The sequence below is a fragment of the Sycon ciliatum genome, chromosome 9, assembly GCF_964019385.1.
Source record: "Sycon ciliatum chromosome 9, ocSycCili1.1, whole genome shotgun sequence".
In the NCBI taxonomy this organism is placed as follows: domain Eukaryota; kingdom Metazoa; phylum Porifera; class Calcarea; order Leucosolenida; family Sycettidae; genus Sycon; species Sycon ciliatum.
This window is the reverse complement of record NC_088651.1, coordinates 2,838,109-2,853,836: the sequence shown is the minus strand read 5'-3', so window position 1 is coordinate 2,853,836 and position 15,728 is coordinate 2,838,109. Positions and strand designations below refer to the sequence as shown.

The following is a 15,728-nucleotide window of genomic DNA, read 5'->3' as shown; positions in this document are numbered from 1 at the left end:
CAACAACAGTGAAATTTACAAGTGTGAATTTTAACAATCAAAGCGGAGAAATGAACAAAGGAGAAAGGAAGGAAGACAACGTGATAACACATAACAGCAGTACATTACACCTAGAACATTAACGGCCGAGCTTGGCCGCACTAAACACGACACGTTACTTGAACAATTTCCACCCAATTATACTATCTTTCTGTACACACAAATTAGGCTTGTACAGACGCTGATAGATAGCTTCCAACACTTTTAACTGTAGTCCATAACCATGACGACCACGGCACAATACAGTGAACGAAGAGTTGGAATACGCAACGCAACAATCAGGACTAGCCAGCAGATGATTGTACACTGAAGACTTGCTACCACGAAACCTACGCACAACACTAACACTCTCACCGGCACTCTCACCATCACTCCCATCACTGCTCTCCGATCCCACTGCCTCCTCCTGATCCTCCGCCATCGGTTCTTGCGGCGGTGGAGCTTGCCAGTGGCAGACCGCGAGCAACACTGACAGCTGCATTAACACTACAAATGCCGACTCAAAAAGACCCACCTTGCATATCAGTAACTCCCACACCAACACCAACAACGCAATCTACAGCAACCACAACTAATCCACCATCCAAGCCCATAATTGAAAGACCAAGACGATCAACAGCCAACTACAACAGAAGCTACGCACTCAGCGGACGAGGGCGAAAGGAGGGACGTGATAGCAGGGTTACGGCCGAGTTGAGTTCAATGGAGCCGGTCAGGCGGGATGGACGAGACAGAGAGAGAGTACAGAGGAAGCGGAGGATGGAACGGACGGCGGAGGGAGCAGTGAGTCGGAGAGCAGTGATGGGAGTGATGGTGAGAGTGCCGGTGAGAGTGTTAGTGTTGTGCGTAGGTTTCGTGGTAGCAAGTCTTCAGTGTACAATCATCTGCTGGCTAGTCCTGATTGTTGCGGTGCGTATTCCGACTCTTCGTTCACTGTATTGTGCCGTGGTCGTCATGGTTATGGACTACAGTTAAAAGTGTTGGAAGCTATCTATCAGCGTCTGTACAAGCCTAATTTGTGTGTGCAGAAAGATAGTATAATTGGGTTGAAATTGTTCAAGTAACGTGTCGTGTTTAGTGCGGCCAAGCTTGGCCGTTAATGTTCTAGGTGTAAAGTACTGCTGTTATGTGTTATCACGTTGTCTTTCCTTCCTTTCTCCTTTGTTCATTTCTCGCTTTGATTGTTAAAATTCACACTTGTAAATTTCACTGTTGTTGCTCTTAGTGTTATTTCTCTAACTTAGATTCCTTTTTGGTTAGAAATTTGTTGAAACACATCTGCTGAAGGACCTCAGCCTAGAAAAAGTTCAATATTCCTAGAGTAGACTTGGCCCCCAAGAACGTCCAGGCTGGAAATCTAAGAACGCCCCAGCCTGGATTTAAGAACGAACTCCAAGATTTCTAAGAACGTGACATTTTTGGTATTGCACCTTTCTGTAGCAGAATGGCAGAATGGTAATGCTACCGGCTTTCCGGAGACGTGATATTTGAGCGCCGGTTGGTTTTGCAAGCGGATTGAACCTTCATGATCTTGTCCGAGTACGTACACGAAAAACAAGTCCGCAACCACAAACTCTTGTCAGGTCCTCGCGAAAACATCACCCAGTGCAGCGCTACATACTACACGTGCATGTAAAGTGTACAACCGGTACATGTAGCGCAAAGTGCATTGTACATGAGCGTCACGGGTCATGTTGGACGCGTAAGAACGCGAAATAAGAACGTAGCCTGGGGCGCTGAAAAATAAGAACTTTGCTAGGCTGGCCCTCTGAAACCGCGTTCTTGGGCTACTGTATTCAAAACGGGTGTGTACACCAATTGAAAAGATGTACTCCAAATTGGTGCAATGTATGTATACGATGTATGTGTACAATGAATATTCAGCATTCTAAGTTGGGTAGGCAGCTTGAATACCTTTGAAATAGTGCAGTAAGCAGCTATAATGACAAAGAATAGCTGATGAGTGCGGAGAAATGATCGACATATTCGCAGCTGCACCCTGCGTGGAGTCGTTCCGCAATCTCGTCTTCCTTTTCATCCTCCACCGCTGAGGACACGACGTCGCTGCCGTCACTAGCCCCAGACTCAGAATTTATCTCCGGTGACGACTCCTCATCTTCCGACTCTCGACAAGTCATCGGCCACCTTGAGCCGCATCGCAGCAGGAGCCAAAGAACGCCGAGTCTCTGAACTTCAGCGGCTACTTCAGCATCCACTCCCCACCAGGCTCGAGCTAGCTGTACACCATGACTGCCGTGTGTGCTCTGCGAACAGCTCTGGCGTCCGCAGCCATCACAACAAGATCAAGGAACACTGAAGTCGACACTCGACACCACTACTTCAACATATATTACTTCAAGCAAGGAGTTCAGCGCGATCGAAAAATTCATTGAACGTCACAAATCGACCTTTTTCTCGAAAAAAATTACGAAACCTCTAAGGGTCGTTTTCGCTGACTGCGGCTCATATATGTTCTTTTATATGCACATTTATGCTGACCTTTCATACAAACTTCCAGTCAACTTGCCCATCATGCTGGCGGCCTATACTGGGTATATAAACCTCATACAAACCCCATACAAACCCCATATAGACCGCCACCATAGAAACAGGCAGAAGTTGACTGTCAGTTTGTATGAAGGTCAGCATAAGTATAATACATCCCACTAGTACGCTTGTGCGTGAAATATAAACTATCATACAAACCCCCGGCTTCGCCTCGGTTTGTATGTCGGTTTATATTTCACGTACAAGCGTACTGTTCGGTTGTATTATAATTATACGTATACAGCAGACGTGTTGAAAGATCAAACTGCATGAGTGTGATACATTGTCTGGATAATACTTCAAGTAGTACTCTCGGATTACAAGCATTTGAAGCCAGCTAACCCATAATCAGTACAAAGATAACCAAGGATTACTTCGAAGTGTATTCGTTGTTTCCTGTACTTGGACTCTAACCCAGGGTTTTGTTTGTGGCCAAAACACTGTTTTTTCATCATACCGGTGCAAGTATTTTTTACACATTTTGATTTTGAATCCGTGTGACTAAACAGAACCTTCTGAACGTTAGTTCACAGCTAAGGCTTTACCTGAATTGCCCACGTTCAAGTATTCGACTGAGACTCTGATTTAGCCTGTTACAAGTATACATTGGCGCGCCTGGTTGTGATGAAGCCGAGACCCAAGGTCGGCAGAGCATCCCAGACCACGCCACCACTCCCCTTATTCATGGCTCACACATGACGGGTTTACGTGGCTCTAGTAAAAAAACCCAAAAAAAACAAAAAAAACATTATTGTCTAAAGTTGAGAGAAATTGAGTGTAGATGAGTATCTGTGGGTCCCTATAACGGGTCTGCTCCCTATAGCAGGGCCGGTTTGACCAAAAAAGGAAGTCATGAAAGTGCACACATGACGTCTTGACTGGGTCTTCTGTGTGCAAGGGGTCCATGACCTTGTATGACGGAAATGGAAGAACCAGGAAATCCTTCATGACCCCATGACCTCGGGACTCACTTTTGCACCCACACAAAAGCAGGCAACGGAAGGAACTATTGATCTTGTCAAAGAGACGAGGGATGGGTTATTGGGTCCGGCGGATTCTGCCGGCAGAAAAATTGCCAGAATTCGGTACTTTTTCTGGTAAGTGTCGTGCATGTTTGGCATGTGGATAAAGAAATGGAGCAGAATTCGAGGAATTGCCCGCCAAAAGGTTTGTATGGTTCTGCCAATTTCACTGCTTTTCGAGCAGAATCTGCCACCTCTTCGAGCAGAATCCGCCGGTCCCTAATGGGTTGTACCAAGAGTACATAAACACTGTTTATGTACTCTTGGTTATACTGAAGCAAAGGTGGACGAACAGGGGGGGGGGGGCATGATGGAGGTGGAGGGCAGTGGAATTGCAGTAGTGAAAACGATCAGGGTAAAATCAAAGACAAGAGATCGAAATGCAGAAATGTTTTGGGCAGGCCTAGATGAGTGTATACTAGTTTGCAAGGCAAGAGCTCTGAACAAAGCATGGGTAGTAGTAGTAGTAGTAGTTGAAATTTGTGTATCAAATGTGCCCTGCTTTTTTCTTTGCTCTTTTCTCTTTCGTACTTGACTTGTGTTTGTAGAAAGTTTCACTGAACAGAATCCGCCGGAAAGCTAACCAGCAATCTCCACTGGTTGTTCGACTTCTGGGTCACCCTGGCGGAGGAAAGTCATCCCTTCTGGAATCGATTCTACGCCGTCGCCGTTTCTTAGGCAAAGTCGTGAATTTCTTCCGCGGTGACCAATGCGATACGATACTGGCCTCCAGGACACGAGGTATGCAACGTTACGTGGATACCTACGGTACGATATACCTCGACCTTGGAGGTCAGTATCGATTCATGTCACAACATCAGCGACTGACGAAATTTTCCGACGTCTGGGCTCTCAATCTGCTCACGGTGTCGGGAATGGAGCCCATCGTGAACATGAGACGCTGGATCCGCACCTGGGCAGATTTTATTGCCTGCAGTTGCGCAGAGGGCACAACCACTCGCAACAAAGCTCTTATTGTTGTGACACGCCGGGACCGACTCTCCAAGGAGCAAATGACCGCCATTGAGAAGGAGTGTGCAACGCTGCAGAACATCTTAGGCGTGCATCTGGAATTCCTGGATGAACCGATCCCATTCGTCAATGCCATCAGCGCGACATGTGAAGGTGTGGCTGCATTGAGAGAATTGATCCAACGACACAAGGAAAAGGTGCAACAAGTAAGTTTGACCACGTTCAACAATCATAATCATCAACGGAACCTGTTGTTTTATGTGGTGTTGGCTTTCGTCTATCATTTTAAACAGTTTGATGCTTTGCAAGTCTAACCCTGATCCCTCGCCTCAACAAACACCCCTCCCCAACTCTCCTTACCCCACCTCTCCCACTCTCTCTCACTCTCTCCTCCCTCTCTCTCTCTCACCTTTCTCAAAGTGTTTTCATCTTGTTTCCAATGCCATGTTCTCAATAGGCATCTGGACCTGATTCGGAAGTTGTTGCGTCCATTTCGGAGGCACACCTGGAGAATGTTCGTGATCAATGCAGAGACAGTCCTGCTATCAGCACCGACCAGTTTATGGAATTCCTGGCTGGAGCAATTGCTCGCTTTGATTACAACTGCGGTGACTCTTCAATACCAGTTGAAGCGCTGAAGGAAGTCCTGGATGTCAACATGGAGCTGTTCAACCTCCATCAGAAAGCGCTGGTAAGTAACTTTGCTGCTCCCAGTACTTTCTTCTTAAGTTTGAGAAATCCTTTTGGAACCCGCAATATTCTGCCCGACGTGTAATGTCCAGGGTGCAACAAAATCGTGTTGAAGTACTACCGTATTTCCCCGTAAGTTAGTTCTCCCCAATGACTTAGTACCCTCCTATAAAATATACACTTTCCACTGCCGAGGTTATTACCCCGAAAGACAGTCCCCCCGAAAGATAGTAAGCTCGTACCCGTCCTACATGTACAGACACCGTACAGTACATACATCATATGCACGGACACTAGAGTTGCGCAGGCTTCCCACTGCGTGTCATTTACCCCCGATGAAAAAGTACTCCCCGAAAGATAGTACCACCCCCGAAAGTTAGTACTCATGTGGCTGCTAAGTTCGAAAGTTAGTACGTACTAACTTACGGGGACATACGGTAATAGCCTATGGTCATAATCAGTGTCAGTTGGGGCAGCTTCAAAGAGTATTCTACGCAAGTGAGGGAAGAGCAATTTACAGATATACAAGAAAACACAGGGAACGGTAGGCTGTTTTGTACAGGGACATTATCAGGCAGCAATAGGCTATCATCACTTGATCTGTTTCATTCAGATCGTGTCCACTATCGTTGCTGTAAGAGCAAATCTGTACATGCATATCAAGTGCATTTGCAGATTTTTGTGTTTCTCTTGCAATGGGTGTACATGTATACATGGTACATGAAACATGGTATGTATTTGCCACATTTGCCAGAGTATAATGCGCACCAACTCCTTTGACCAACGTGTTGGCAATTCAAGGTATATTCGCAGTATGATGGGCAGCCTAGATTTGAGGAAATTATCGATTTTAAAACGAAGTAGTGGTAGCGACTTTGGCAATGATTTGTTTGGAAAGGGTTTGCTCCCACTCTGGAGATCGCGCTTTTCCGCCGACTTGACTTGACACTTGACTGATTTACTACTACCATCCAGTGCACACGAAAAGTCCATTGAACCTTCCAGTATCTATTAAGACTATTATAAAGACAGTATCACAGAATCTTCACTAGTTGAGGTAATGGATAACAGCATTATAGAGGGACCATTAGCAAAATTATCACAGCATTATTTCGTGTAGCTTTTTCTAATGCATGAGCTACTTATGGGGTCTCGTACCCATCATGCATGTGCAGTTTAGCTGACAGTAGACATCATTATATGTATGAATATGGCTTGCCCCGGGTCAGCGGTGGCAAACTTCGAAAGCATTGCTGCATTGTTGCAATGCACCAATTTTCGAAGTTCGTGCATTCTCATAGTGCACACCTGCGATTTGGGGCCTGAAATAGCTCATCTAAAGTGTGGCTCCAGCATGTGTGATTGTGTGAATGTCACTATATTATGTGTGTATGTGTGCATGTATGCATGTGTGTATGTGTGCATATGTGTATGTGTGTACGTGTACATGTATGTACGTGGGGTATCTATGTGTATTCACTACAGGTGTTCTATTTTCCGGATGCCAAGCTGGTGGTCGTTCAACCTCTATGGTTGATGAGTGACATCACAGGAAAATTCTATTCGCCAAAGTCATTTCCTCCACCGATAATTACCTGTGATGAGTTTGGATTCGCTTCGCACAGCCATGTCATTGAAGTACTGGCCAAAGATTCGCCGGTGCGTGGTGAAGACGCTCTCGACATTGCCGTACGCCTAGGTATGTGCCATGTAACCGAGGATGGTGAGCAAGTCATGATTCTTCCTGCACAGGCTGAATCACGCACTAGTCTGCACTGGGAGAAAGCCAACCCCGACCAGCACATCTACTACACTGGTCGCCGTCTCTACTGTAAGTCTGGTGTCGCTATCAGCGCAGCGTTGATGCCCACCATACAAATGTCACTCGTCAACTCCTTCACCAACAGGACACGCAGGTTTCCTGTCTGGCAGGGAGGTGTTCGTGTTTCGCTACCTCAGTACGTGAACACGGACACACTGGTGGAGATCCCACACGGTCAACTCGCGCTCAACATCATAACCAGAGGGCCCGACCAGCGTAGCGTGACTACTCAGCAGGAAACTATCTGGGACCACATCTCTGCTCTTCCTCGCCAACAATCTCCTGGTTCTGACATGTCAACGGCGTTCGTCGATGATGGGTGCCTGCCGAGTAGCAATCTTCTGCGACAGCGGGATCAGCAAGGAGACCTGGATGCTACCATGGAGTTCCTTTCCAGTGAGCGACTACGTGCTCAGTTTGTCATGCCTGATGAGCGGGTGCCCGACGCAAGAAAATATCATCCGTATGCTGTGTCTGCAAGCTGCTGTAATGCAGGTCAGTGGCACTGTGTGTCATGCCTTGGTATGGGCGTGTGTGTGTGTGTGTGTGTGTGTGTGTGTGTGTGTCTGTGTGTGTGTGTGCGTGCGTGAGTGTGTGCGTGTGTGTGTGGGGGGGGGGTTGATTGACTGGCCAGAGAACCAGGTAAAATTAGTGAGGGTCAATTCATCATCTTTGCAACCTGTTGAATGGTGTTATCCCAGCGTAAGTTGCTATGTATAACATAGCTGTTCGCTATCATCGCTTCCGCGATGGGCAAGTCTGAGGTCCGAGGTCTGAGGTGTGTATGTTTGTGTGTATGTGTGTGTATGTTTGTGTGTATGTGTGTGTATGTTTGTGTGTATGTGTGTGTATGTTTGTGTGTGGGTGGTTGTGACTGTTTCTCTGCATGTCTATTTGTCTCTCTGTTTGTCTGTATAGTCATATGAAATGACGTGGATAAAGTCTTTTTTAAAGGTTTTATAGTAAAGAAGAAAGGATCAATAAACTACAAGTTATGCTATAATGTCCACTAACACCAGCAGCTACTAAACAATCAGCTCATGCGATAACATTGCACGACACTGACCCACGGTACTGACGTTCTACAACTAACTGGCTAACAGCTCTAGCACATCTTGGCTCTCCATCCGAGTCCATTAAAGGTTTTATGACAACATTTTGGTCATAGCCCGGATTGTATTTTGTTCCACTCGTATTTCCTTGTGTAGGTACGGTTGAGGAACGTCGCAGAGCCGCTCGTCTCTGCTCAGCCTTCTATCAGCATCGCATTCTTCTACGCCCCGACTTTCCACTGCACGACTGTCTTCTCAGACTGATAGAATGTGGACAGGTGAATATATCCTTCCTGGACGACGTGGACGAATGTCTGAGGAACTGCCAGACCAAGATGGCTACTGATCTGTTTCGTGGGTCGATTTCCGACTTGCCTGACAGTGTGGTGCTAACCCTAGTGGATGAAATCCTTCCCAAGATAGCCAGTGCCAAAGATCTGTATCAGGCAATGCTGGAGTGTCCAGGTCGGGTCCTCTGTACTGTCTGCCCTAGTGATATCCACTCCACGACTGGTAGGTGGTTGTCTTGCATTGATACATGTACTCGTGTTGTGTGTGCATGTGTGGGTCCGCGCACGCATGTGTGTGTGTGCATGCTGCGTATGTGTACCTCATTTTCCAGAGTATAAGGGGCACTCTAAACAACAGCAATCCACCCAAAACAAAATCTGTTTGGCTTATACAACGATGGCCAAATTGATGGTGATAATTAATGGGGTTGATTGGAGGTATTTTGTGACAAAAGGTTGCCATGCAGTTTATACTCCAGTGTGGCATACTCCAGAAAATACAGTATGCCTGTATTTCTGTACGCAGGCGTGGCTGGGTGTGCGTGGGTGGGGGTACGTGGGTGGAGGTGCGTGGGCGGGGTGCGTGAGTGGATATAGAGATGGATGTGGATGTGTGTTGGTGCATAGCTGTATAGTCGCAAGTCTGCCTTTTAACTGCTGTTTTGCCTGGTCCAGGGGATCTGATCTGAATCCGGATTGGCTAGTCAAACAAGCCACCTGGTGTGCATGTCTGAAGCATGTGTTCTTTGTTTACTGGCAATCCTGTGTGGTTACAGTAGTGATGGATGATGATGTAATGCCAGTGAGTGATGATGTCATTTCTTCTGACCATGAACTCATCCCTCTTACCACGGTAAAGCGGTAAAGTTGTGCGGTCTTGAAACTTTCTTGTTTTGAAAGAATTGCACTGGTTCACAAAGGGAGACGTCTAGGATTCCATCTCCACAATTGAATAGTGTAGTACCCAAAACCCATGCACATACGCTCACAGTCTGATTTACAGTGATTTACGTGTGTGTGTGTGTGTGTGTGTGTGTGTGTGTGTGTGTGTGTGTGTGTGTGTGTGTGTGTGTGTGTGTGTGTATGTGTGTGTGTGTGTGTGTATGTGTGTGTGTGTGTGTGTGTATGTGTGTGTGTGTGTGTGTATGTGTGTGTGTGTGTGCGTGTGTGTGTGTGTGTGTGTGTGTGTGTGTGTGTGTGTGTGTGTGTGTGTGTGTGTGTGTGTGTGTGCGTGTGGGTGTGCGTGCCTGCTTGCATGTGTGCGTGCGCGTGCGTGTGCTGGTAGTGAAACTAGCAAAATGTAATCTCTAGTGAGAGGTTTTCACCTGACAGTACATGTGTGTGGTTTCATGCTGTGCCAATCTGACTGCAGCTGCTTCTGATGACGTCGCCAGACCAGCAACTGAGGAGTACAGTACGTTTTTCCTGTCTTATTTTCTATAGGATATTTCATTATTCTTGGTGTGACTGTGCTCTGGATATGACCCATATCAAGATGCAATTATGCTCTGTTGCTCTGTGGTTCTCTATGCAGATAGCAGTAGATTGGTATATTTGCCTGGATTGTGCTCTGTGCTGTATTCCCCTAGATCCCTGGGACCATCCAGATTTCTGCCTGGACAAGTACCGAAGATGGATAATCTCACTGAACTCCAGAGCGTTCCGCGACAAAGCCATAGCACGGATGCTTCTTGCAGACAACCTGGATATCAGGCACTTCATTGAGCTAGAGAGACGTGAGGGCTCAAATGTACACAACGAGCAACTGCTGCAGCACATGCAGGGGTCTGGGCGTGCATCGTTCATCATCTTCTTGGACATCATCACAGACATGAACTCACTCTTCGCATTCAAGCGTACTGAGTTTGAGGCTCTCCTTGATCGGCCATGATGCCTCTGTTGTCATGACTACCCAGGTATGCCAAATGCATTATAACTGGACTTTGCTTTGAGTTCCGAGTGCGATTCATCCCGTATTGCTCTACAGTCAGACTTCACATAACCGCACACATCCGTTTTCCACACAAATATCCGGATAGGCGAGGGAACCGGAAAATCGAACACACATACTGTATGTATGCATGGGATATGCAGTAAATCGGTAACCAGCGATTTTCTTCCGGATGGCGAAGGATCCGGATAAAAGAGGACCGGATAAGCGAGGTCTGACTGCATGTCTACTGTAGTGGACAATCATGGAAATCCAGTCGGAGGTCAAGCGGCACCATGACAGCCGCTAGTACATGTGCACTGCTATCAAGACGTGCACTGCATGCACACAACTTTCTGTACGCACTGAGGGTGGCGGCCCCCGTCATTTCACTGGATTTCCATGTCAATGACGGTATATACGGAATGTATGGCTCGTACTACAAGCTGAGCTGCTATGTACATGTATTTGCACAAAGTGCTCGATATCGCCAGGGCAGGGACAAATCACTCATGTCATGCCTTAAGCTATGCACCAGATGTTACGTTTTTAGCTGGTTTGAATCTCATGTTATGTTCGGAAAAAAGTTTTAAAAAAGGAAAGAAAAAAGCAGAAAAGAAGCTAAGACCATAGCGTGAAACGGGACAGCTGCCTAGCTCAGGGCCCTCACTATACTTCGTTTTTACCTACGTCCTCATGCATGTTATTCGAACCTCTAGGATCACCTAGGCAATACGGTTATCGGATACATGTGGCTCGCTGCGGGCTAATAACCCCAAGCACTGCTCAACCAAACCAGCCATCACAAAGTTCTGAGCATAAAATTGCTCTGGACGGGGAAGCCATTCACAGCACTTCACGTTCCAAACACCGGCATCGTCTCCCTGGACATTGCGGCTCCCTAACTTACTGACAATCAAACACCTTTGAAATACCACACCTCCAGATTGTGTCTTTCTTGCGTTGGTCCAATACAGGCGATGTTTCTCTGGGATCTTTCGCTACTGCTGACTTCCAGTTGTCCATTAGACGTGTATCGATCGTCTCCACTTGGACTTACCCTGTGAAGTATAGGTCGAGGATGGATTGATGATAAGCTGATGTATTATGATTTTCTGCATGTGGTTTATAGCCGCGTTTCAACAGACGTTTCTCCAGCTCGTTCTCTTGAAATGGTTTAACTGTCCTTGATCTCTTCCTGATGAGGAAGTATTTCTGGCAACATGTATTCTGTTTTCTCTGGCAAGTGCCACAGTTGTGCATTGCTGTTCACTGTCCACCAGTTCATGATGATGATGATGATGATGATGTTATGTCCACAGTGATGATGTCATTCACTAATCCATGCTTTCATGCCCATAAGATGATGTAATGCCCCATAGTGATGATGTCATGCCCACATCGTTGAGCAATGTACACTGCTTATCTATTTTACTCTATTCAAATCCCAATTGGAGCTCTACATTTTGTATTCACTCACTCTTGTCTTGTATTACCAGCTCAGTCCACTGGACAGTGAGCACTCTGAACAGCCTGATGATGCACTCATGCACATAGACATTTGTACTTATACCTATGCATGTTTTCTTGGTGAGGACCGCTTCCATTGTGTACTTATACCTATGTATTTAGCACATAGACACCTGTACTTCCACACATGTATTTTACATACCTAGTAGTGTTTCATCCCTCCGCCCTTCTGTTGATTCCCTACTATCCCCCTTGGCCGCTGATGAGCCCTGGGATTGATATTCTACCGGTATGTCGCTGACAGTTGATTTTATATTATTGGCCGAGTGAATGCTGGAGAGCCAGTCTGTATCTTCTGTTAGCTCTGTCAAATAGTCATTGCCTTTACCACATTCTCCTGGACTAATGTAGTGCCGGCCCAAATGAAATCATCCTGTCGTGGGAGTCAAGTTTGCACCCTGCTCCAGTGAATATACCAACGGTTGGCAGGTCTGGCTAGGGTTGCAAGGCACCTGACATGACATTGGCTAGCTTGATGGGATCCGGTTCATTGATCAACACTTTACTTGTACATGTAGCTCAATCATGCGTGTAGCCTGGGGGGTCTCGGCATGAAAATACAATGATATGAACGTGGTCACTTTAAGGAGGCTCCGAACAGTTGCGCAGCGCAGTGTAAAAAGGGCACCTCCGAAATCTGTTTTTTGCCGCGAGATTCAAAAAATGTTGTGTTCCATGCGCATGCGGAAACAAGCTGTTGTTCAGAAAGAAGTTTTTTGATTTCTCTGTGCTCGCAGTTGTTCCAGGATGTAGTTCTACTCGTTGCAGGTTTCTGTAGCCGTGGCTGTTTCTACGCTGGAAAGAATCACTGGCCATGGCTAATGCAAAACAAAAGCAGTTCCTACGCTGCTTGATTTTTTTGTGAAAACTTTGTTGAAGCGGTACGATGTGGCCACGAAGAACAAATAATATTATTACTGACGAAGAAGGGTGAGAAAAGCAGGTTGAAGTCAGTGAAGACATCGATGTCGAACATAGTGATACTAGTACTGGTACTGGAATTTAGCATGGACTACCTGTGGAGCGTGAAGTGGCTGCCCACTCGCTGGTAAGTGGACCCACTTGCAGCTCCAGTCGCACGAGTACCGTTTGAAACTTTCTGTGGATCCTAGAGTATCCTGAGCTCAGTGGACGACGCATCTCAGAGCTGCTGAACTTGGGCTACTGTCCCTGTAGGAATGAGGTTCGTGTCAACCACTGTACTGCACTGATGGTGTAAGGAAAACGCTGGCCAGAAGCTTGTGTTCTGAACCAGGGACGAACTTCTAAATCCTGCTTTTGTAGAAATAGGGATGCCACAACTAAGATGTGCACACTCAGGTGTGTATTGGGTAAATGCCTGTGGTTGATTATTTTGAATCCTTTCCTATGCGCAAGTACATGCGTTTGTGTGTGTGTGTGTGTACGCGCGCGTGTGTGTGTGTACGCGTGCGCGTGTGTGTGTACGCGCCCGCGCGCGAGAGAGAGTGTGTGTGTGTGTACGTGCGCGCATGCGCGTGCGTGTGTATGTGTGTGTGCAAGCTGTTGAAAGGTGTAATCCGAGCACAAGTTGCTATGTCTAAAGTAGTTTGTTCGCTATCCTCGCTTCAGCGTTGGGCAGGTGTATGAGTGTGTGTGTACGCACGTGTGTGTGTGCGCGCGTGCTCGTGCCCGCATGTGTGGGTTCGCACGCAATGTTGATCTGGGTTATGCACATGTCCCCACGAGTGCACTGTGTGCATGTGCATGCAAATGTCTGTGTACATGTATGTGTGTATGCACGTGAATGTGTGCGCGCGTGTGCAAAGCTAGGTGTGGAAGGGGGGGGGGGGGGGAGGGGCTCACGGTGCTGGTTCTGTATGCCTCTCCTCTCTGGTGTCCGCAAGGACAGTGTGGTAATGGCTTTACAGTACAGGAGTTGCATGTGAATGCGCATTTGTGAACCGTATTTGAGACACAAAAAGAATTGCCGAAAGAGCATGACAGTACACTACATGTAATTGTATATCGTATGTGTGCACGCCAGCGTGTGTAGATGCATATTGCCCTTCATGCGATGTTTTTCTGGAGTCTGCTGCTATCAACGCAAGTGACAACCAGCAAATGCATGCCCAGTGCAGTGGCTGGTCTTCATGCTTTTAGTTACACCAAGTCCTACTATGGACTAGTAGTGTTACAATGACGCGTGCACGAGAGTGCGTGCATGTGGGTGGGTATTTATGTGCGTGCGCACGCGCGTGAGTGTTTAGTGTGCCTTATTTTGAATGCCTGCTTTCACATTATTCATGTGCCAGTTTCATGGTCGAGGTTGTTATGAAACCTCGCTGCCTTACATGTACATGTCCAGTACTCGTATATCAATGTGCTAGGACTGAAGGCTACATGACATACATGTAATGATACATGTACCTTTCCAAGCACAGACTGTCTGGTATGTCCAAAGGAGGTTGCAGCATGAAAATAACTTCCTCTAAAATAATATTACCATACTACCATGTCATTGGTAGTGATATTTAGTCAAGAAGGCAAGAATGGTCAGATTTTCTAAAAATGCTATTTTCAGAATTGGCCTAAAAATACCATATTTCGATACCTATATTGTTTGGTAGGGGCCTAAAGTGCCTGGTGACACCATCAAAACTGTCCATTATCGGTTTCCTTGGGGCTCAAGGATCACAGAAAGCCACAAAAATCAATATGTCCATGGACAAAATGTTGCAGGCTGAACCATTTCACAATTCAGCACCTGATGGAAATTTCGGTTCCCGTAATTTCGAAAAAGTGGCTCGCCAAGGGCAAAACCAAGACACAGTCTATCTTGTGTAGCCAAAATACCTCCAAATGTGGTATGATGAAGAAAATGCTTAGTATCCTCCTTCCAGGAGGCTTCTTTGGGTCAAAAACCAAATTTTTTTACCATTTTTTTGCCGAAAATCAAGAAATTGTACACTCACTAAATACACCAGAATACCTCTTATATGCCTGGTGACCCTACCTAAAAACTATACCAAATTGAAGAAGAGACATCACTCCACCATTCTATGCATAAAAAACAGGGTGTCCATGGACCTTTTATTTTTACTTCTTTAGGTGGGAGCCTCCTAGAATTCGATATTAACTTGAAGCAACTTGGAAGAATGGGTATGAATGCGAAGTGTATGGGGGAATGCATGTAGGGCGATAGTGCTGGTTCGAATCCCAGGATATGCCTGAAAAAATAGGAGAATTGAAAAATTTATAACATCATATGCGTTTTTGCCGTCAGATACGGATAGCGCCAGGCGTGACACAAACAAACAAACAAACAAACACACACAGAAATACCAAATTAAAGCTGTGTGGACCCTGGCTAGCGCCAGACGTTACTGAAGTAACGTCTTCTGCATAGCTACGGGAATTAAAGCTGTGTGGACCCTGGCTAGCGCCAGACGTTGGACATGGAAATCCGGTCGCACGTCTAGCGGCCCCAGGGCGCTGGCCATGCAGCCATGGCATGCATGCGCTGCTGCATGCTGCTGGTCGCATCGTATCAACAATTTAGAAAAGCGATCCTGTCAGCTTTTCTATTATTGTGTTCACATGGCGCTACCTAACGACACCGCTATTCAGACACGTTGTCTACGTAGCTACGTAAGTTTCTACGTAAGATGCTCGGTACCTGGTCCTGGACCAGGGCCGGGAGCTACATGGCTCCAACTATCGCGCGGCCGGCTGGCCGCATGCGTGTGCATTGCAGACTTTTTGTTGTTGCCTTTTCGGATGTGCATGCACGAGGAACTTCCTTCTTTGGAACTGCTTCTTGCATGAGCTGTTTCGGATATTTCGTCTTCTGGCCTGGCTTATTTCGTTTCGGCG

General features: G+C 46.5%; 2 protein-coding genes across 3 annotated transcripts in view; both read left to right on the top strand.

Moving 5' to 3' along the window:
• Positions 1-15,728, top strand: part of LOC135825034 (uncharacterized) — a 114,024-nt gene that overhangs the window by 37,649 nt on the left and 60,647 nt on the right. The gene's annotated exons all lie outside the window — the stretch shown is intronic.
• LOC135825385 (uncharacterized) lies at positions 4,136-12,226 on the top strand. Its single transcript, XM_065338120.1, has 7 exons — positions 4,136-4,786; positions 5,038-5,271; positions 6,756-7,587; positions 8,301-8,657; positions 9,807-9,848; positions 10,024-10,350; positions 11,342-12,226. Exons 1-6 carry the CDS (start codon positions 4,352-4,354, stop codon positions 10,323-10,325), a joined length of 2,202 nt encoding a protein of 733 aa, XP_065194192.1. The 5' UTR covers positions 4,136-4,351; the 3' UTR covers positions 10,326-10,350; positions 11,342-12,226.